General features: G+C 39.1%; 2 protein-coding genes and 1 pseudogene across 29 annotated transcripts; 2 read left to right on the forward strand and 1 right to left on the reverse strand.

The window, feature by feature from the left end:
- LOC18786151 lies at positions 5,315 to 8,968 on the forward strand. Its single transcript, XM_007220590.2, has 7 exons — positions 5,315 to 5,810; positions 5,933 to 6,093; positions 6,228 to 6,476; positions 7,143 to 7,277; positions 7,572 to 7,754; positions 8,049 to 8,210; positions 8,307 to 8,968. Exons 1-7 carry the CDS (start codon positions 5,438 to 5,440, stop codon positions 8,727 to 8,729), a joined length of 1,686 nt encoding a protein of 561 aa, XP_007220652.1. The 5' UTR covers positions 5,315 to 5,437; the 3' UTR covers positions 8,730 to 8,968.
- Positions 9,521 to 13,875, reverse strand: LOC18787191. 28 transcript variants are annotated; one of them, XR_002270483.1, is made up of 6 exons: positions 12,568 to 13,875; positions 11,840 to 11,959; positions 11,467 to 11,658; positions 11,198 to 11,245; positions 10,711 to 10,814; positions 9,521 to 9,874 (listed from the first exon to the last, which is right to left on the reverse strand). XR_002270483.1 is itself a non-coding variant. In XM_020558434.1 (5 exons), the coding sequence occupies exons 2-5, from the start codon at positions 11,603 to 11,605 to the stop codon at positions 9,792 to 9,794; spliced, it is 333 nt and encodes a 110-aa protein (XP_020414023.1). In that variant the 5' UTR covers positions 11,606 to 11,658; positions 11,840 to 11,959; the 3' UTR covers positions 9,521 to 9,791. The 28 variants fall into 28 exon arrangements, 5 of the variants coding, with proteins under 5 accessions (XP_020414023.1, XP_020414020.1, XP_020414021.1 ...); XR_002270481.1 differs by having other exon boundaries at positions 11,107 to 11,245; XR_002270487.1 differs by having other exon boundaries at positions 10,711 to 10,773; positions 11,198 to 11,250.
- On the forward strand, positions 14,763 to 15,279 carry LOC18786703 (annotated as a pseudogene).

Consider the following 17,693-nt stretch of genomic DNA (forward strand, 5'->3'; position numbering starts at 1 on the left):
CTACCATACTGGTAGATATGTTTTAGCTAATTAATGTGGGTCACATACATGTTTTATTTTTTGCTCCTTGGCTTTACATTGTAGTTTTTAGGTATGCTAATGGAACTCAAAATTAAAGTAAAGGTAGCCTTCAGGGACTTCACAATATTCACTAAATCCCCTTGAACAAAATTCATATATTCACTACCCATGAACGAGGAAGCTTACCTGCATACCCAACATTCAGATGAGAGGAAGGCAGAGCAAAGAGGCAACCTACATCCGAGAAAACACCAAAATTCAACTTTCTCAAGATATCAAAATAGCCTACAAACTGAAATTCAATGTCCTTGCCATAAGAAATACCCAAACCAAATCAACCAAGATCAAATCCAAAATCCCAAAAAAAATCAAACCATCGGTTGGGCTCATCCCAGATGTAGTGAGATTTGAGAGAGCGAGAGAGGAGGATTTGAATGAAATAGAGAGATTTGAGCCAAAAAAATCAAACCACCGGCTGTCCATTTCACTTTATTGGATTCCCTTATCTTTCTCTATCTTTTTCTATCTTCATTCAATATTTTCAAACACATAGGTCATCTCATCCTTATTTCTATTTAAGAAGCATTATTCTACCCAATTGACCACACAATCTCATTCAATCTCCTTCTCTTTCTTACAATGAATTCACGTGGGAAGGCTACACAAAAGTTCTTCAATGATGATTATGATGATGATGACCTTCATCAATAGAGGGTTGCAATGGCCATTCAACACCATACGTTTTTGTTGGAGTAATATGTTCAATGACCCAAGCATAGTGGTTCTATTGTAAGCCGTGAATACAAGAATCGGAAGAGAGAAAAATATCATAAGAGTTTCATGGAAGACTACTTCTGTGAAAGACCACTTTATCCCCTAGTGAATTTTCGCAGGCGGTTCCACATGAGAAGAGAGCTTTTCTATCGTATCTTGAATGATGTTGTTGCATATGAGCCATACTTTACCTAGAAGACAGACGCTTGTGGACAACAAAGTCTATCCCCAGAGCATAAGCTAATGGCTGTTTTTTGAATGTAGCATATTGAGGCTCGACAAACTCCACCGATGAGCACTGTAGATTGGGTGAATCTACATCCCTTGAATGTTTGCAAAAGTTTTATTTTGTTAATGAAGTTGTGTATGGCTAGTGGTACCTCCGTTTCCCAAATCTGGCCAACCATAACAGGCTCTTGCCTAAGGCTTGTCGCAGAGGATTCCCAGGCATGTTAGGCAATCTTAACTGCATGCATTGTGGAATGGAAGAACTATCCCACTGCTTGGGCAGACCAGTTTATCGGCTACAAGCATAAGCCAACTTTTGTTCTAGAGGCAGTGGCCTCGTATGACACTTGAATATGGCATGCCTTTTTTTCGAGTCGCCGGATATAACAACGATATCAACGTCCTAGCTCGTTCCCCATTGTTTAATGATGTAGTCAATAGAGTGTCTCCCCATATCCAATATATTGTTAATGGATATGAATACAATCTGGCTATTACTTGGCTGATGGTATCTACCTTTGTTAGACCACATTGGTTAAGACGATTTCCCAACCGGATACTCCAAAAAAAAAAAAAAATATTTGCCCAAAAACAAATAGGAAGGATTTCAAAAAAGCCTTCAGAATACTTCAAGCTCAATGGGCAATTGTTAGGGGTTTTGCACGTATGTGGTATAAAGAACAACTTCATTCAATCATGATGACGTGCATAATATTGCACAACATGATTGTTGAGGATGAATATGATGATCTAGATGTAGAATATGATGATGATGATGAATGTCCACGAATATCTAGAAGAGCAAGACTTGCTTATGAGCTTGAGCCAACTATCAAGTATGATATGAACCAAGACAGACCAACTATCTCATACTACATATGGTCCATCATAATAAGATTCATGCTTCGCAAGTGCGTCTCAATCTAAAAAATAATTTGATCAACCACATTTGGAGATGTGAAGGAGAGGGGCAATGAGCTACGTTGTGTGTTTGAATTATGTTGTGTATTTAAATTATGTAAGCGTGTTTAAATTATGTAAGAGTGTTTAAATTATGAAAGTATGTTTAAATTATAAAAGTGGTTGTGTGATTTTAATGAATTATGTGGTTTATCATTGAAATTAAAAAAAGACTAATCACAGAAAAATAAATGACAATTAGAAATAAAGATAAATGATAATTATAAATAATGATAAACAAAAATTACAAATAAAGATAAAAGAAAATTGTAAATAAAGATAAACAATAATTACAAATAAAGATAACGACAATTATAAATAAAGATAAACAACAATTACAAATAAACATAAATTAATACCCACTATGTGGAGGGCTTGGATAATAGTCTCCAGAGTTGTCTTCTGGATAGTAAGAGGAACTTGTATTCATTTGGGCCTCAATAATTTCGTTTTGCTTATTCCCCCAAAACTGGTTCTTAAAAAATATATACTAAAGGCACGAAAATCAGGAATTTGTACTCTTTACTAAGCACAAATTTGTTTGAAAATGGAAATTATGTACATTTAAGCATTTTATATAGACTATAATATGTGTGCAAAACAAACTGTTTAGGCACGAATGATATAAATGTGGCCTATATATCCAGCTTCTCGGTTAATGCATGAGACATGATGTGACTTAAAGAGACAATTTTCCGTATTTGTGCTCTATAGGCAACCTAAAGAGACACAATTGCAGTATTCGTGCTCTATAGACACAATACTTTGGAGTGTGTGCAATACAAAGGCACGAAAATTTAGTATCCGTGCTTTATATAAGTCATGAGACTTTAAAAAAATAATAAAAGTATATATATATATATATATAACCATTAGGCACAAAAGTTGTCTATTTGTGCTCTCTATAAGCCATGAAAGTTGTGCCTAAATTAATTAAGCGCAATAAATTCTTTCGTCTATTCAAGTTGGGTACGAAACTATTATATTTTCTCTACATATGACACAAATACAACATATCTGTGTTAAATGTGATTCAAAATGACATGACCCTCTTTTTTGTGGCCTTTGGGTCATGATTTCCCCAATTTTTTTTTAATAGTGTATGCAACTGGCCGACACTTGTGTTCCACTTTGTGTAATTGCATTCCTATTTAAGGTTTAGATGCATTTCTTTTAGACCCTTCTGTTTTTTTTTTTTGACCTCTTCATTTTTTTATTTCTTGAATTATTTCCCTTTCATACTGTATGTGATGAAGTTGGGAACTTTATGATTCATGAGGTGATAGTGGAATTAGGTTGTGGGAATGATGCAAGTTACAGTAGCGTGAAGAGGGGGCAAAGTAGGGAGAGAGAGAAAGGGGTCGGTGCAGTGGTGTGTTTGGGTAGGTGGGTCACACGAGGGGGTAGGGGGACCACAATATTTTCTACAATTTGTCTTCTTGGAACAACTTGAGTTGGACTAACAAGTTTAGCCATACAAGAACGAAGCCTACAAGGATTTTAAAAACTACCTTGTAAAGCCATAAAGACAAACTGATAGGCCTGAGTAGAGCCATAAAGACAGGTTTTTCTACTTTGGGGACCATAACAATCAAAGTATCATTCACTAAGCAGGTAAAGAAGCAGTAACAAAGCCATCCAATCTCGATTGTTGGATTGCATGTATATTGCATGCACCAACACATTTAATGAAAGGCTGAGAATATGAAATTATAAACTCCACCAATGAGAGTAGAAGACTGGTACTCGTTTCCACTTTTGTTACTCTCTCCTTGCTAACCCTAGCCGCACTCTGATCCCCTTTCTCCTTGCTAACAACCAACCGCGAGGAAGCTAAGGGGGGGGAGGTGGCCACTGCCCCGCCTTCCCTCATCCCATCTTCCCCTTCCTCTCCTCATCTCCCTTTCTTTTTCTCCCATATTTTCTTTTCCTCTTATCCCCTCTTCTCCTCCCCTTCCCTTCTCCAGATAGTCTAGATCTGTTTGGATCTAGGTCTGTTTGTTTTGTTTGGTTGTTTTTGTAGTATTCCAGGTGACTGATGTTGTCTTTGTCTCGGCGGCGGCGACAGTAGTGACGCTAGATTGTGTCTCTCCTTGGGAGAGTTGTGATACCTGGTGGCCGATGTTTTGTCTCTGTTTTAATAGTGGCGGCAGCGGCGACGCTGGTGGTAGTTGTTGGGATGTGGTGCTCTTCTTTACTCTGTATCGACCGAAGAACTATGCTTGGTCATATGAGGTCTTCTTTGTCAGGTTTTGAGTTGAAGTAGAGTACTTCTCATGGGTCTTTTTACTATTGTTTCTGTGTTTGTCCTCTGTATTCTCTCCTGGTTTCTGCTATGGTATGACTTACAGTTTGTATGGGTGTCAAAGGACTATGATTTTGCTCATAAAAGGCTTCTTTTGACAATTGAGATGTTCTGCGGTCCTCTCCTGTGGCTTTACTGTTTGGGGTTTCTATGGTCCTCTCATGTGGGTCTTCTGTGTTGGTCTCTAGTTGCGGTTCTCGTCGGAGGTCTTTGTGTTAGGTTTTGTTTTTGACTTGTTCTTTTATTGTAATGGTCCAAAGTGACTTGAATTGGACTCTCTTGTTAGTCCATGACGTGTGTGGTACTCTTTCCTCTCCTGGGATTTGTCCTAGGAATGTTTTAACGAGGCCACTGTATCATGTCGCTCTTTTACGTCTGTGGTTTTATGAATGAATTCTCCTTCTAAACAAAAAACAAAAAAAAACTCCACCAATGAGAAAAATTTGAGCTGCTAGAAGGATTGTTCCACTACACCAACGTCACCATTCAAATTTCAATGTCCTGATCTTTCCACATAATAAACCCCAAATGTTCCAAGTGCTACTTGAGAATTATTTATACTACCACTCTATGAGGTTTTTTTTATAAATATTTTCACAAAATTCTTTCTCGTTGATTGTTCGTCCAAAAATTGATGATTTCATTGTTGAAATTTTTTTTTTATGCAAATAACAAAATTAACATCAATGATATACAGTCCCAATCTCTTGGATCACAAGAGTCCAAAAGATTGTGGTCACCCATTATTGGATATTAATCCAATGGTTCAAAAAAGTTTTTTAAAAGGAGTGAAATAGTGAGTGAACCGTTGAATTTACATCCAATGATGAGTGACCACAAATAAAGGGTCCAAGAGATCAGAACTGCAATGATATATATGCAATCTAATCTTAAAGGCCAACTTTGTTATTTGGAGAATATATATATATATATATATATATTAATTTTTAGACCAAAAGTCAATGAAAAGAGATTTTGTGAAAACAATTTTAAACTTGAGAAGATGTTCATGTAATTTCTGAAATCTTAGAGAATTTTATAAAAACTCCGAAAACTTCAGGCTGTTAGTGTAAATAACTCTCTACCTGGATCATATGAAACTCTGCTCCCTCCGTCGTCACTCCTTTTCAGTTCAATTATTTCTCTTCCATGGCTGCTGCTGCTGCTGCTTGTGTCGTTCCATTGGTGCCACCACACATCTCGTTCCCCTTTGACCTCTCATCTCCCCAAAATCCTAATAAGCTCACCCTTTTCTTCCCTCGCCTCCATCGCTCAACCAAATCCCAACCAACTCTCCGCTGTCATAGGCCTCTCTCTTTCTCTTGTAGCCTCAGCCTCACTCCACATTCTCCGGCGCCGGAGCAGCCCACCTCTGCCGTGCCTCAGACCTTGCTTCGGCTTGCTGCCTCTGCCGCCCTCTTCTTTGGGCTTGGGCTTTGCTGTTGGGCCGCTTCGGCCCAATGTCCGCCTCTTCCTCTCGGCGACCCTGGGGCGGTCCTGGAGGAGGAGCACACAGCTCAAGGTAATTTCCCAAAGCAGCCGACTTAGTTTTTATTTTTATTTTTATCAATAACAATAAGGGCGGGCTGTTTAGTGTAAGTGTGATTGTTGTAATTTTGGTGATTGTACATTTGATGAGCACAGCCAGAGATGATGGTGATGAGGGTAAATCTGGCAATTTGGAAAGGTCAGAAGATAGCAAGTTGGAAGCAGCCTTTGGAGTCTGGAAGTCTAAGACATATGCTTTGACTGTACCTTTGAGAATTGCTGCTCTGCGTGGCTCTGTTCCACCTTCATGGGTTAAGGTCTGTGGCGCATTTCTTTCTCTGTATTTTGTCATATGACATGGAATTTAGTATTTGGTTTGATGGGTAGCTGGTTTTGTGCGAGTTTAGGCAACATGCGTGGTTCATAACTTAATTTGCTTTCTGACCTGTAGGATTTCATGCAATCTCAAGGAAAAAGATCAAAGGTTCACTTGAAGTCCCATGCAAGTCTTGAGGGCATCTTTTCTGATCTGTCAATGGCCTTTAGCAAAGGCAAAGTTGGACCTTCATCTATTGTAGCAGCTGACCTCGTTAGTGTTGGGGATTCTTGGCTCAGTTATGCCATTAACAAGGCTTTAATTGAACCCATTCAAGGGGTAGAAGACCAGGACTGGTTTAAAGGATTGAGTGACAGATGGAAAGTAAGAATACAACTGCTCTTTCGTGTCCTCTTGTTTCCTGATTCCTGAATAGTGTGTTCTAGTGGATCCCCCGTTTACACATTAAGTGATGCTATCTATGCCCAGCTATGCCATTTTATGTTGATGTCTGTCCTGTCCAAATTATTGAAGGTCACAGGTCATGTTGAACTGCAACACTTGTTTTCTTGACCAGAAATCAGAGGAATAGATAAATTTATTATAGTTTTAGTAGCATCCATGTGATGGATTATATCAGTAGCTTTATTATAAATCTTAAATGAGCTACGAAGAGGGGCAAGCCCTGATTTCTAAGATCTATGTTGTGTAACTGGAAACTCCGGAATCACACATATTCTGAAGGGTACTATATACATGTAGATGATATGTGGATTGAAAACCTGCTTAAATGTTTCAACTGGCATGCCAGACCTCAGAATCAATATATGTTAGCTGGTGTTGTTGTCTTCCTCCCGTCAACAGTGTGTTATATACCCATTCTTAGTCAATATCAGTTAATTCTATGAACTTCTTGAGTTTTATTGTGCATGTTTCCTTAAGTTGTTTAACCATTTGCTTTTGCTTGGTGTACTGTTTCGAATTGGCAATGCCCTTTTGTTCCATAAAGAATCGCTTTATGGCGTTTTACTTTTGCTAAAAAGGTATCAGGTATATCTCCGCAGGAACTCTGAGGGGAGAATTGATCCTGATGGTAAAGTATGGGCTGCTCCATATCGCTGGGGCTGCATGGTGATAGCATACAAAAAAACTAAATTCCGAAAGCATAAGTTGGCTCCTGTAGAGGTAACATGTCTCTGAAGTTATTTTGTTATGCTATACTTCTTTCTCCTTGAGAGAGTTTTAACAATTTCATTGATACACATGATATGCCATGGAGAAGGGGAAAATATTAAAAAAGAAGTTGGGAAACTGATTCAAGGGCTATAGTGGTTTGGCAAGGTTACCTGATGGAACTTGCTTAAAGAAAGCTGAGAGTTACATTAAATTCTGAATAACTGGTTTTGTTTGTATTTGGCATGTTTTGGTTTTTACTAAATGTTGTCTTAAATACAAACATTCTAAGAGTTGGCATTGCAGGACTGGGCAGATTTATGGCGACCTGAACTTGCAGGAAAGATTTCAATGGTTGATTCTCCTAGAGAGGTTATTGGTGCAGTTTTGAAGTACATGGGAGCATCATACAACACAAAAGACATCCATTTGCAAGTTGATGGTGGGAAAGATGCTGTCAGGCAAAATCTTGCTTTACTTGTAAAACAGGTATTGAGAGAAACTATCTAAGTTAGAGGCTCTTGATAAACTACTGAAAAAGTAGATTACTGCCAAATCTGGAGCTAAATTTGGGTAATGGGAGTCAGTTTTAGAGCTATGGCTCAAAATTATTCTACTTTAGGTAGGGGTATTTCTAGTGGTGGCTGAAACATTTATGATAATTCATGTGGTGAACATGTCTCAGAATTGTTAGGAAAACGAAAAAAAGTCTGTCAGAATGATGCAGAAGGTTACTTGCTCTGTTCTAATTTGTATCATGATGTGCTCATTGGCCTTATGTAGGTCCGACTATTTGACAGTGTGCACTATTTAAAAGCATTTGGGGTTGGAGATGTGTGGATGGCTGTTGGGTGGAGCAGTGATGTTCTTCCTGTTGCCAAACGCATGTCTAATGTTGCAGTAATTGTTCCCAAATCAGGAGCTAGTATATGGGCTGATCTATGGGTACACCCTGCTTCATGTTGTCGTAGAAATTTAAGTCGTCCTTTATATGATATCTTCTCCTAGATGTCAAGTTTATATATTTTTTTCTTTTTCTAGGCAATTCCTGCTGTCTCTCAACTTGAAACAAATCGAATTGGGGGGAGAGTTAGAGGGCCATCTCCGCTCATCCATCAATGGATAGAGTTCTGCTTGCAAACTGCTCGAGCACTCCCTTTTAAGCAGGAGGTAGTCCCCGGAGCATCCCCATCTGCTCTTGATAGTGCTCCGCCAAAAGTTTTGAATGAGCTCATCAAGGGAAAGCCAAGACTGGACACAAACCTTGTTGCAGGAGTACCTCCACCTCAGATTTTGGCAAGGTGTGAATTTTTGGAGCCGTTATCTGATTCTACTCTGTCGGACTATCAATGGTTGATTGCTAGTATGCAGAAAAATAGGGATGGTTTAATCTCTAGTATGCATTCTTACATGTCATCATTGATTCAAATTTTTTGGCTGAAGTTGAATTCAAAGCCAGCATAATCATGAACTTTTAACAGAGGCCTAGCGTAAGTTCAGAAGTGTTCTATGATGAGAATTAATTCATTTGTTTATATCCAATCTGGTACTTATAACTCAAGTCATAACATCATGGAACAGATGTTTACGCATATTTGGAAAATTTGCAAGTATAATTACATAGGTTGTACTTGAGATTCTTAACCAAAGTATGAGCATGATTGCAGAGCATATGTTAACTACTTTGTTACAAGTTCAAAGTATTTATTTATCTTCTAATCGTTAGATCAAACAATTTGTTCACTGTTAAGACTAAGCAGAATTTTGTATACGGCTGCCTCCTCTAATAAGCATCTCATTGAGTTTTTTCAGTGATCGGTGCCTTAAGCTAGCCCACTACCCCAAATCAACCAACTTCATGTAGAATAGGGTTGTTTTTCGTGAAGATTTTGTCTTTTAAATTGTGGTTAGGCCTTCAAAGTTGCCGTTAAGCTGGTCTTCATGAAGCTATGTTCTCTCGTTGAATATGTAATTTCCAAGTTTCAACGTCTGGCATGCAAATAACTTACGAAAAATTCTGGGGAGACCACATCCCTAATAGGGGTAGGACCTGCCTAGCATTACTCTTTAACTTGATTGATTAATGAAGTGTTTTTTTTATTAAAGGATACGACTTTTAAGTTATTGAACGAGGTATAATCTGCCCATCCCAAACAGGTATCAAAATTTTCTTTGCACTCCACTTCCTCGATTGGCTAGCTTTCATTTGGAGCTCGAGAGAGAGCATGTATATTTGAGAATTTATTGGCCATTTGTTGGAAGGTATAGGAATATGGATTTATTTTTCTGCCAGTTCCATTAGACTACAGAGGGAAAGAGTAAATTGATAGGAAAGTGTTTCACCAATCCCATTCTTTCGGCCCCTCAAAGGTCGAATCATTCCATTGGGTCCATCAGCATCAACATCTGCCTAGAACAAAAAGATGTGTCCTACAAACCCCCCAAGGGCAATATCATGGATTAGCCAGACAACTCCTTTCAATCAGATTATGATTGTCAATATTTTCTCTACTTTTGGTATCCAAATCAAAAGACTTTTGAAGATCCAATAACATCTACATGAAATCTCCTCGACTCCCAAAACTTGAAACCTCCTTGAAAGGAAAGACCTGCGAAATCCAAGCAATAATTATTGGCCACTGGCCAGCAACAAGCAGATTTGTTCAAATATCATACAAATATCAGACACTTTGCACCACTCAAGTATGTCCTATATTTTCACATTGCAACTTGAACTACAAAATCCTGCAATATCAAACCTAACATAAAATGCCCTCAGATGTGTAGACATGGGTCCATGAGTTGATACATCACAAAAGAATTGAGACCCACCCAAGCTACGGAGGAAATACTGAGAAGAAATAACAGCCAAAATGACAGAAGGGCCGCATTGAAATGATTTGTAAACGTTAGGTTTGATATTGCAAGATTTTGTAGTTGAGGGTGACGTGAAATTTGGGTCTCATTTACTAGTCAATCAATGTCTTCACCACCAACCAAGCGTGGCACTCTATTTCTTAAATTAATTGAACAATACCGTAAATGATTATCAGATTGCTGAATAGTTGAAACAAAACTAACTACATGCTTAAGTAGATGACCTTGTACAACAACTTAAAGAGGGACTTCAAAAAGCAGAACAACTCATCCAAGAAAAAGAAAGTATCCATACATGAGGTGGTGTAATGAAAGAACCCCACATATTTTTTCTTTCCATGTTGTTTGATAAGAGAAGAAGCCAGAAGAGTAGAAAGAATTGCAAGCAATAGAGCAACAAGTTCAAAAGTAAAATCTTATGGCAAACTTGGAGGACCAAATAGGACGATTTTTTTTATAAAAATCAAGGAAGCATTTTATATCCAAACGCACAGGAATCTCCAAAATGATTTGATAAATACAAAATTCAATAAATGGGTGAAGGAAAACTAGAAGGAAAAACAATTACCTGTCATGAATGGAGAAGTAGGCCAGCTGCTCATCGTTGATTTGTTGTTCAGGTCGAAACCAACTGCATAAAAACATGCGGATTTAAAAAGAACTCCTTCACATCTGGCAAAAAAAAAAAAAAAAAAAATGAAACTCCTTCACATATAATGATTAGATATTCAGAAATGTTTGCAAAAGTGAGAAGGATGATAAAGCTAGTAAGAAAACCTTTATTATTATTTTTTGATGAGTTAAAAGAAACCAAATATAAAAAGTCTGCCATATAAAGAATTCCTATTTGCAGGATTTCCCCATTTGTTCTTGTATCAGAAAAGGCATCACATTGGAGGCGTAGTCATAGTGATTACACAGATAACATGGAACTGAAAATGGAGGCCCCAAAAATATAACATACACAAAAACCTTCAAACAAATACAGTGACCATCACGTTCTTTTGACACAACAAATACAGTGGGAACTGAGAAGCAATTGGTCCATGAAAAACCTTCAAACTCCTTGATGACCAATCTCAGGACCACACCAGCCATCCAACCTACCCTAAAAGGAGGAAAGAATGTTAGGGGAAACTTAGTAATAAGGCAATAATGTAGCTATATACAGAAGAAATGATCCACATTAACAGAAAAATTGAACAAGAACGAAAGGGGGAAGTACAATATAAGTGAACAAGCTGTCCATTAAAAAACAACCATCAAACTACAAAAGGCCACAAAAAAACAACAAAACAGCAGAACAGCCACACTGAAAACAGACCCAAACCATAAGAACTAGCTGCTTCCCAATCCAAAGTCAGAGGGAAGAAAGGGAAGCCTGGGAACTCAGAAGAAGCCTGGAGCGAGGCCCAGAATCTGGCTTTGTCCCATAAGAAAAGCATCACTCGTTCTTCTACCATCACATTTAGTCACAACCCCAATTTCTCATTACATGTTCCTTCCTGATTTCCATCTACATATTAAAAATACTGTTAAAGAATAGAATAGATCATTTATCCCCCACACCCCACTAAAAGTGGGAAAAGCAAAAATAAGGAATTGACTTTGGAACCAATGAGATCTCCCAGCTTCTATCATAATAAGTGCAAGAACCATTAGGCATTTCCAAAAGAACCGAAAATCAGCTCACTCACCACTGATAAGTTGCCAGGCCTAGTAGCTTCATGTCATCTCATCCTCAATTTCAATCCATCATCCAATAAATCATATCTAAAAGTGCTAGTAGTTCTCATGCCTTTTCCTCAATATACACCCTAGAAAAATAGACACACATGCGCATTGTCAAGTTTCAGGTTATTTACAGCATTCCTGGTACAGAAATAATACTCTGCCAACAATAGAAGATTCTTATTATCAGCAGCTGTCTATTTGCATGGCCAAGCAAATCAAGACTTCGAACAGTAACATGGACAACCACATAGGCAGACCGCCTACCAACTCCCCTAGCAAAAAACATATTAACAGCAAATGGTAGTCTTCCCTTTTATCAGATAAATGCATGGTTCCGTTCCAAGGACATGCTTTTTCTTTTTTACACCATGACATATTTCAAAAGAGAAATGCATAGTAAATGAATAAAAGGAAAAGGAAAAACACTTCAAAAATGCTTTCATTAGGTTTTTGTCTGTCTGCAAACTGGTTCACTAATCAGGTTTCAGCTTTTTAAAACAAAATATTGCCTTATTACTAAGTCAGAAAATTATACTATGAAAGCACAACATATATTGAATTAAAACAATTGCCAATATAGATAAAAGCAAATGAAACCATAATCCCGTCAAGGTTCTTCAATAACCAAATCATGAACCAATAACAATAAATAAACAACCTAATTATTGCACAGAAAAATAAAAGCTCCCACCTCATTGCAAGGAAACAGAGTCACATATCATAAACCTCGGAGCTTTTTTTGGTACATCTCCAAAAGTTCAGGGGCATGCTCTTCATATCCCTTCACAAACTCGCTCACAAACTTGTCCTCAGTTTGCATAAATGCCTTCGCAGTAGTCTTCTTGCTCTTGGTTATAACACCTTTGGCAATCAAAACTTGAAGTATCGACCACCTTGGCAACACCCTCTTTTCAAAGCTCAAGCAAAGCAAAACTGGGTACTTGAGAATGTCCGAAGTGCCCCACCCCATCTTGTTCATGAAAAAGTCCAATGCCCTCTTTAATCGCTCCTCCGACGACCTCATTACTAGGGGTTGCTTCAAGAACAAAGCCTGAAACTCCGCCTCCGACCACCCAAAACTCTTCAACACCTCAAATTTTGAAACCCACTTGTCCTTCGTCATCGAAAAAAGCGTACACACGCCATAGATGAACATCATGCTCAACGGATTGAAACCCAGTTCCTCAACCTCCCTCACAATCTTACTGAAAACCTCAACATCCCTTGAAAATATCCCTGGCTGGCACGCGATCATCTTCATAATGTTACTGTGAGGCACACCGTGTTGTCTTAGAGTCTCAGCGTTCGCGCCCATAGAGTCAGAAAATCTGAGCACAACCGCAGTACCACGCTTGACCGAAAAGTGCGACAACAAAGCCGAGGCAGACCCAAGAAAGCTCTTGAGGAACCCAATACAGGGCGCAATCTGTTTGTTCAAACTCCGCTCTAGAATTCTGGGGTTGTTGGTGATTGTGATTACAAGGTCTTGACCATAAATGCCATTTTGGGCGAGAAAGTCTAGCTTGGGCTTGAGGGTTTTTTCTGGGTTTGCCCAGAGGAAGGATGGGCATATGGTGATGATTTTGGCTATGTGGGTAGGGGTAAAACCGTAATGTTCGAAGAGGGAGTGGACTGGGTAGGGATTGTTGGGGGGTCTACCATGGATTTTCTTGGAGACTTGAGAAGCTGACTCTGGGGTGAAAGCCAAAGTGTTTGTGAGATAGTCTGTGAGTGCTGGGTAGTCACAAATGCTGAGAGTGGTGAGGGATCTGATATTGGCATTCAGGGTTCTGGTTTGTTGAAGATGGAGAGAGGTTTTGAAGATAAAATGAAACATTTTAATGTCAGGTGTGTATTTTGTGCCGGTGGTTCTTCACATTTCCAGAATTCAGAGAGGCGCCTGCTTTCATTTCATCGAGCGTAGCTCTGTTTGGGTGGGCGGAACGGTGATTTCAAATAGTAAAGGAGTGCGTGCGATGCTGCGGGTTTTAAAACTGTGTGAAATGTGTACAACGTCATTCAAATATGTAGGGACAATTGTACCATTTATATAGACATGGAGATCTAAATAGTTGCATCATGCTTTGTTTAGCAAGTTTAAGTTACAAAAATACACTAATAACCGTATTATATGTTGCTTGTCATGTTAAAATATTGACCATATTTTAATAAACCAAGCAGCACTCAAAACACCAAAATATCAGCAGTTTTGAGATGTGTTGTAAATAATAAGGTGGAGCCCACTTCCAATTGGGAAGAGGCTTTACCTACAAAAGGGTTCACACCCTTCCTTTGTAAACACAGATACAATGAGAAGAGAAAACATTCCCTACTTTCCATATCTCAATTTCCTAATTCTCTCTCTTCAATTTCCTCCAGTTTTAGAACACGTTATCAGCACGAATATCTCTAAAATACCAGCTGGGAAATTCGATCAAATCCTGCAGAACCAAGTTTGCTCATAGATTTGTTCGATCCCTCTTGCAAATCAGAAACCATGCTCCGCCCAGTTCATCGTCATCTTCAAAAAAAAAAATAATAAATAAAAAAAACTGATCCAAAAGCGCAGGCAGAGAATAAAGATAGCAGCTTATTTATCCATGGCTCATGCTGTTGGGCCAATACAACGCTGCTCTCCTCAATTTTCATTCCATCAACATGGCTCTCTCTGAACTAGCACTTCCAATCTCATCAATCATCATCTTGATCTTCCTCGCATACAAGCTCTACCAACGGCCTCGGCATGCCCATGGTAGCCAAATCAGACCTCTCCCATGCCTCCTACCTCCTCCGCTCCGGCGACCTCAACTTCCTCTCCCGGGACTTCTCTTCCCGCCACGACCTCGGCATCCACACCGTCGCCATCCAAGTCGATTTCTGCCCGAACCTGACCCAAAGTCCGATGGCGAGCCTATGGCGAGCCGCGACGGGCCAGACGGAGAAGCCCAACGACTACAACGGAGTGGAGTTCTGGTTAAACCCTGAACGCACTGGTTCGTGCTCAAGCAAGGCAAGCTCTTCTGGTTCAAGGACTCAACCGTCACCCGCGGCTCCAGCCCACGTGGCGTGATCCCGGTGGCTTCCTGCCTTACAGTCAAGGGAGCCGAGGACGTCCTCAACAAGCAGTACGCGTTCGAGCTGTTCACGCGCTCCGACAACATGTACTTCATCGCCGACTCGGAGAAGGAGAAGGAGGACTGGATCAACTCGATCGGACGGTCCATAGTGCAGCACTCGAGGTCCGTCACCGACTCCGAGGTCGTCGATTACGATAGCAACAAATGTTGGGGAAGGAGGCCAGCTTGGTGACCTACGATGGTTCTGGGGATAAGTTCTATATGGCTATGGAAGACAAGGTTATGGTTCATGAGGCTAAGGATGCTCGGTTGCTTGAGTTGTATTGGATGGTGATGTTGCGCTTCTTGGGCATCGGGTGGACTTTCATGGCTTGGGCTTCAATGGCTGTGGTGGAGAGAATATGCTGTCGAGTACGCATGATCACAGCCCCCACCCACGATATGTTGTCGAGTGCGCATGATCGCAGCCCCCACCCACGCATGATCACAGTTGCACAGCAGCACATATCATGGGTTGTGCTATTCTGCTGCACATATAAAAACACCCACCAAAATAAAGGGATAAGTACTCTGCCTCACTCTATCTCCTTCAATTAAATACATTATTAAAATACCTACAGAATTTAATACTCATGATCAGTGTAGATTGCAGGTGGAAAGAAGAAAAGCCAACGTGATATATCTAGCTTTCACTAATATATCAGTATAACAATATTACACTATTTGATCGTGGTGTTGATAAGAACCCACAAATAATTGTCTTTACTTTTTTCACACATTTATTTTATTTACTGTATGATGTAGGTTTATTACCCATACAACAGTATTTATTTAAAATGGTGGTGCGGGTTTATCGTCCACGCCTTTACTTTTATTTAAATGTATGGAGCAGAATTAGTGCCCATACAAGCACGTTTACTTTATCGCAAATTTACTTTTACTTAAAGTATGATGTGGAATTGACCCTCATACTTTATGAAATTTACTTTATGAAATTACTTTACTGTACATTATTTACTATATGGTGTAGGTTTATTACCCATACGACAGTATTTATTTAAAAGGGTGGTGCGGGTTTATCGTCCATGCCTTTACTTTTATTTAAAAGTATGGAGCAGAATTAGTGCACATACAAGCACGTTTACTTTATGAATTTAATTTACCGCACATTTAATTTTATTTAAGGTATGGTGCGGGATTAACGTCCATACAGCAAGCAATTTAATTTATGAATTTATTTTACCGCACATTTACATTTATTTAAAATATGGTGCGGGTTTATCGTCCATACCAGTAATTTTTTTACCAGCAATTTATTTTATGGATTAATTGTGCTGTATGATGAGTTTTTACAGTATGCAGATCAGGACCAGAAGTTCCTTGATCCTCATCATACAATTACATTAGGACTTGAAGATCCTTGATGATGATGTTAAAATGAGAGCTGGCAGTCTCTCCGGTACTATATTTGTAAACATGTGATTGGACTTGAGGGTCCTTGATCCCTGACATGTAAATAAGGACCTGGGGTTCCTTAATGATGTAACAGTACCGTATTGTTTCATAATGCCGTACACATAGATGATAACTGTACTGGCAAATGTACTGTCCACATGAATAGATACGTATTCATGACTTGATGAATAGTACCGGATATATGAATAGTGACATATACATAAATATTAACCATTTTGGGTAAACCGTCACTATATTCAAAAGGGAACCTGCAGTTCCTTAAACTCATGGGTGAGCAATTAAATGAGATGCCAGAAGTTCCTCAAGATATGGACAATTATGTAAGAGTTTGAAGTCCAGAAATATGTACAGAAAATTGTAAAAATGTCCATACCATGAGAACATGTGATTTTGGCTTGAGGTTCAAAATCTAAGTGTTGAGAACCTGAAGTTCCAACAATTAAATGGACAACCCTTAAGGTATTATTGCAAATTGTGGTACGCCACATATTTCTTTGGCATAAGAGAATGATGAATTGAGTCTCCCCACATATTTTGTTATATTTGGGCCGGAAGCTCATGAACCCAAATATATTGTGATATTATCATGGCTTTTACTCAATTCATATTTCATGTCCATTTGAAAAGGGTGAATAAATTCTGAGTTTGTGTTTAGCCCAGGCCAAAAGTTCCGGGCTCCCATACGTTGAAATATGAAATTTGGGAGAGTCGATGTGGTTATTTGAATCTATAAGGCACAAGGTTCCAAACCGTCATCTTGAAAAGACGTAAAAACCACAGGTGCAAGTTTAAGAATGTGCGCAATTATTATAACAGGAACATACAACAGATAGATTTTTTTTTTCCACCTGCAATGAAGGTGCAGGCCCTGTAAAATCTATAAAATTACATTATGTTCTGGAAGCCTCTGAAGGAAGAGGACGACGCCTCTTAAGCTTAGCCATGAGCCTCTCGTGGTCTCCCAAAATTCTTTCATTGGAGACCTGCAGCATGTCTAGCCTTCTCAGTGTATCAACAGAGTACGAACTCACCAGTTTCAACAAGGCATTATTCTCTCCTTTAAGTTTCTCAACCTCCTGTTGAGACTCATGAAGCATTCTTTGGAGAGACGAATTTTCAGTTATTAACCTCTCAACCTCGTTTGCTCTGGCACACAAACGATCAGCCATGTTAGAAACAGAAGCAGCACTCTGAATGCTAAAAGCCATTGAGTCATCAATAGCCTCTTCCTCAGATCTTCCTGTCAACAACATTTCATCCATTG

The sequence above is a fragment of the Prunus persica genome, chromosome G2 (genome assembly GCF_000346465.2).
Source record: "Prunus persica cultivar Lovell chromosome G2, Prunus_persica_NCBIv2, whole genome shotgun sequence".
NCBI classification, from domain to species: Eukaryota; Viridiplantae; Streptophyta; class Magnoliopsida; order Rosales; family Rosaceae; genus Prunus; species Prunus persica.

Excerpts from the sequence above, each read along its gene's own strand:
- LOC18787191 (XM_020558430.1), bottom strand. The coding sequence starts at position 13,713 with ATGTTTCATTTTATCTTCAAAACCTCTCTCCATCTTCAACAAACCAGA.
- LOC18786151 (XM_007220590.2), top strand. The coding sequence starts at position 5,438 with ATGGCTGCTGCTGCTGCTGCTTGTGTCGTTCCATTGGTGCCACCACAC. Across the intron at positions 5,811-5,932 it reads GGAGGAGCACACAGCTCAAG|CCAGAGATGATGGTGATGAG; the intron begins GTAATTTCCCAA and ends TGATGAGCACAG. Across the intron at positions 8,211-8,306 it reads GTATATGGGCTGATCTATGG|GCAATTCCTGCTGTCTCTCA; the intron begins GTACACCCTGCT and ends TTCTTTTTCTAG.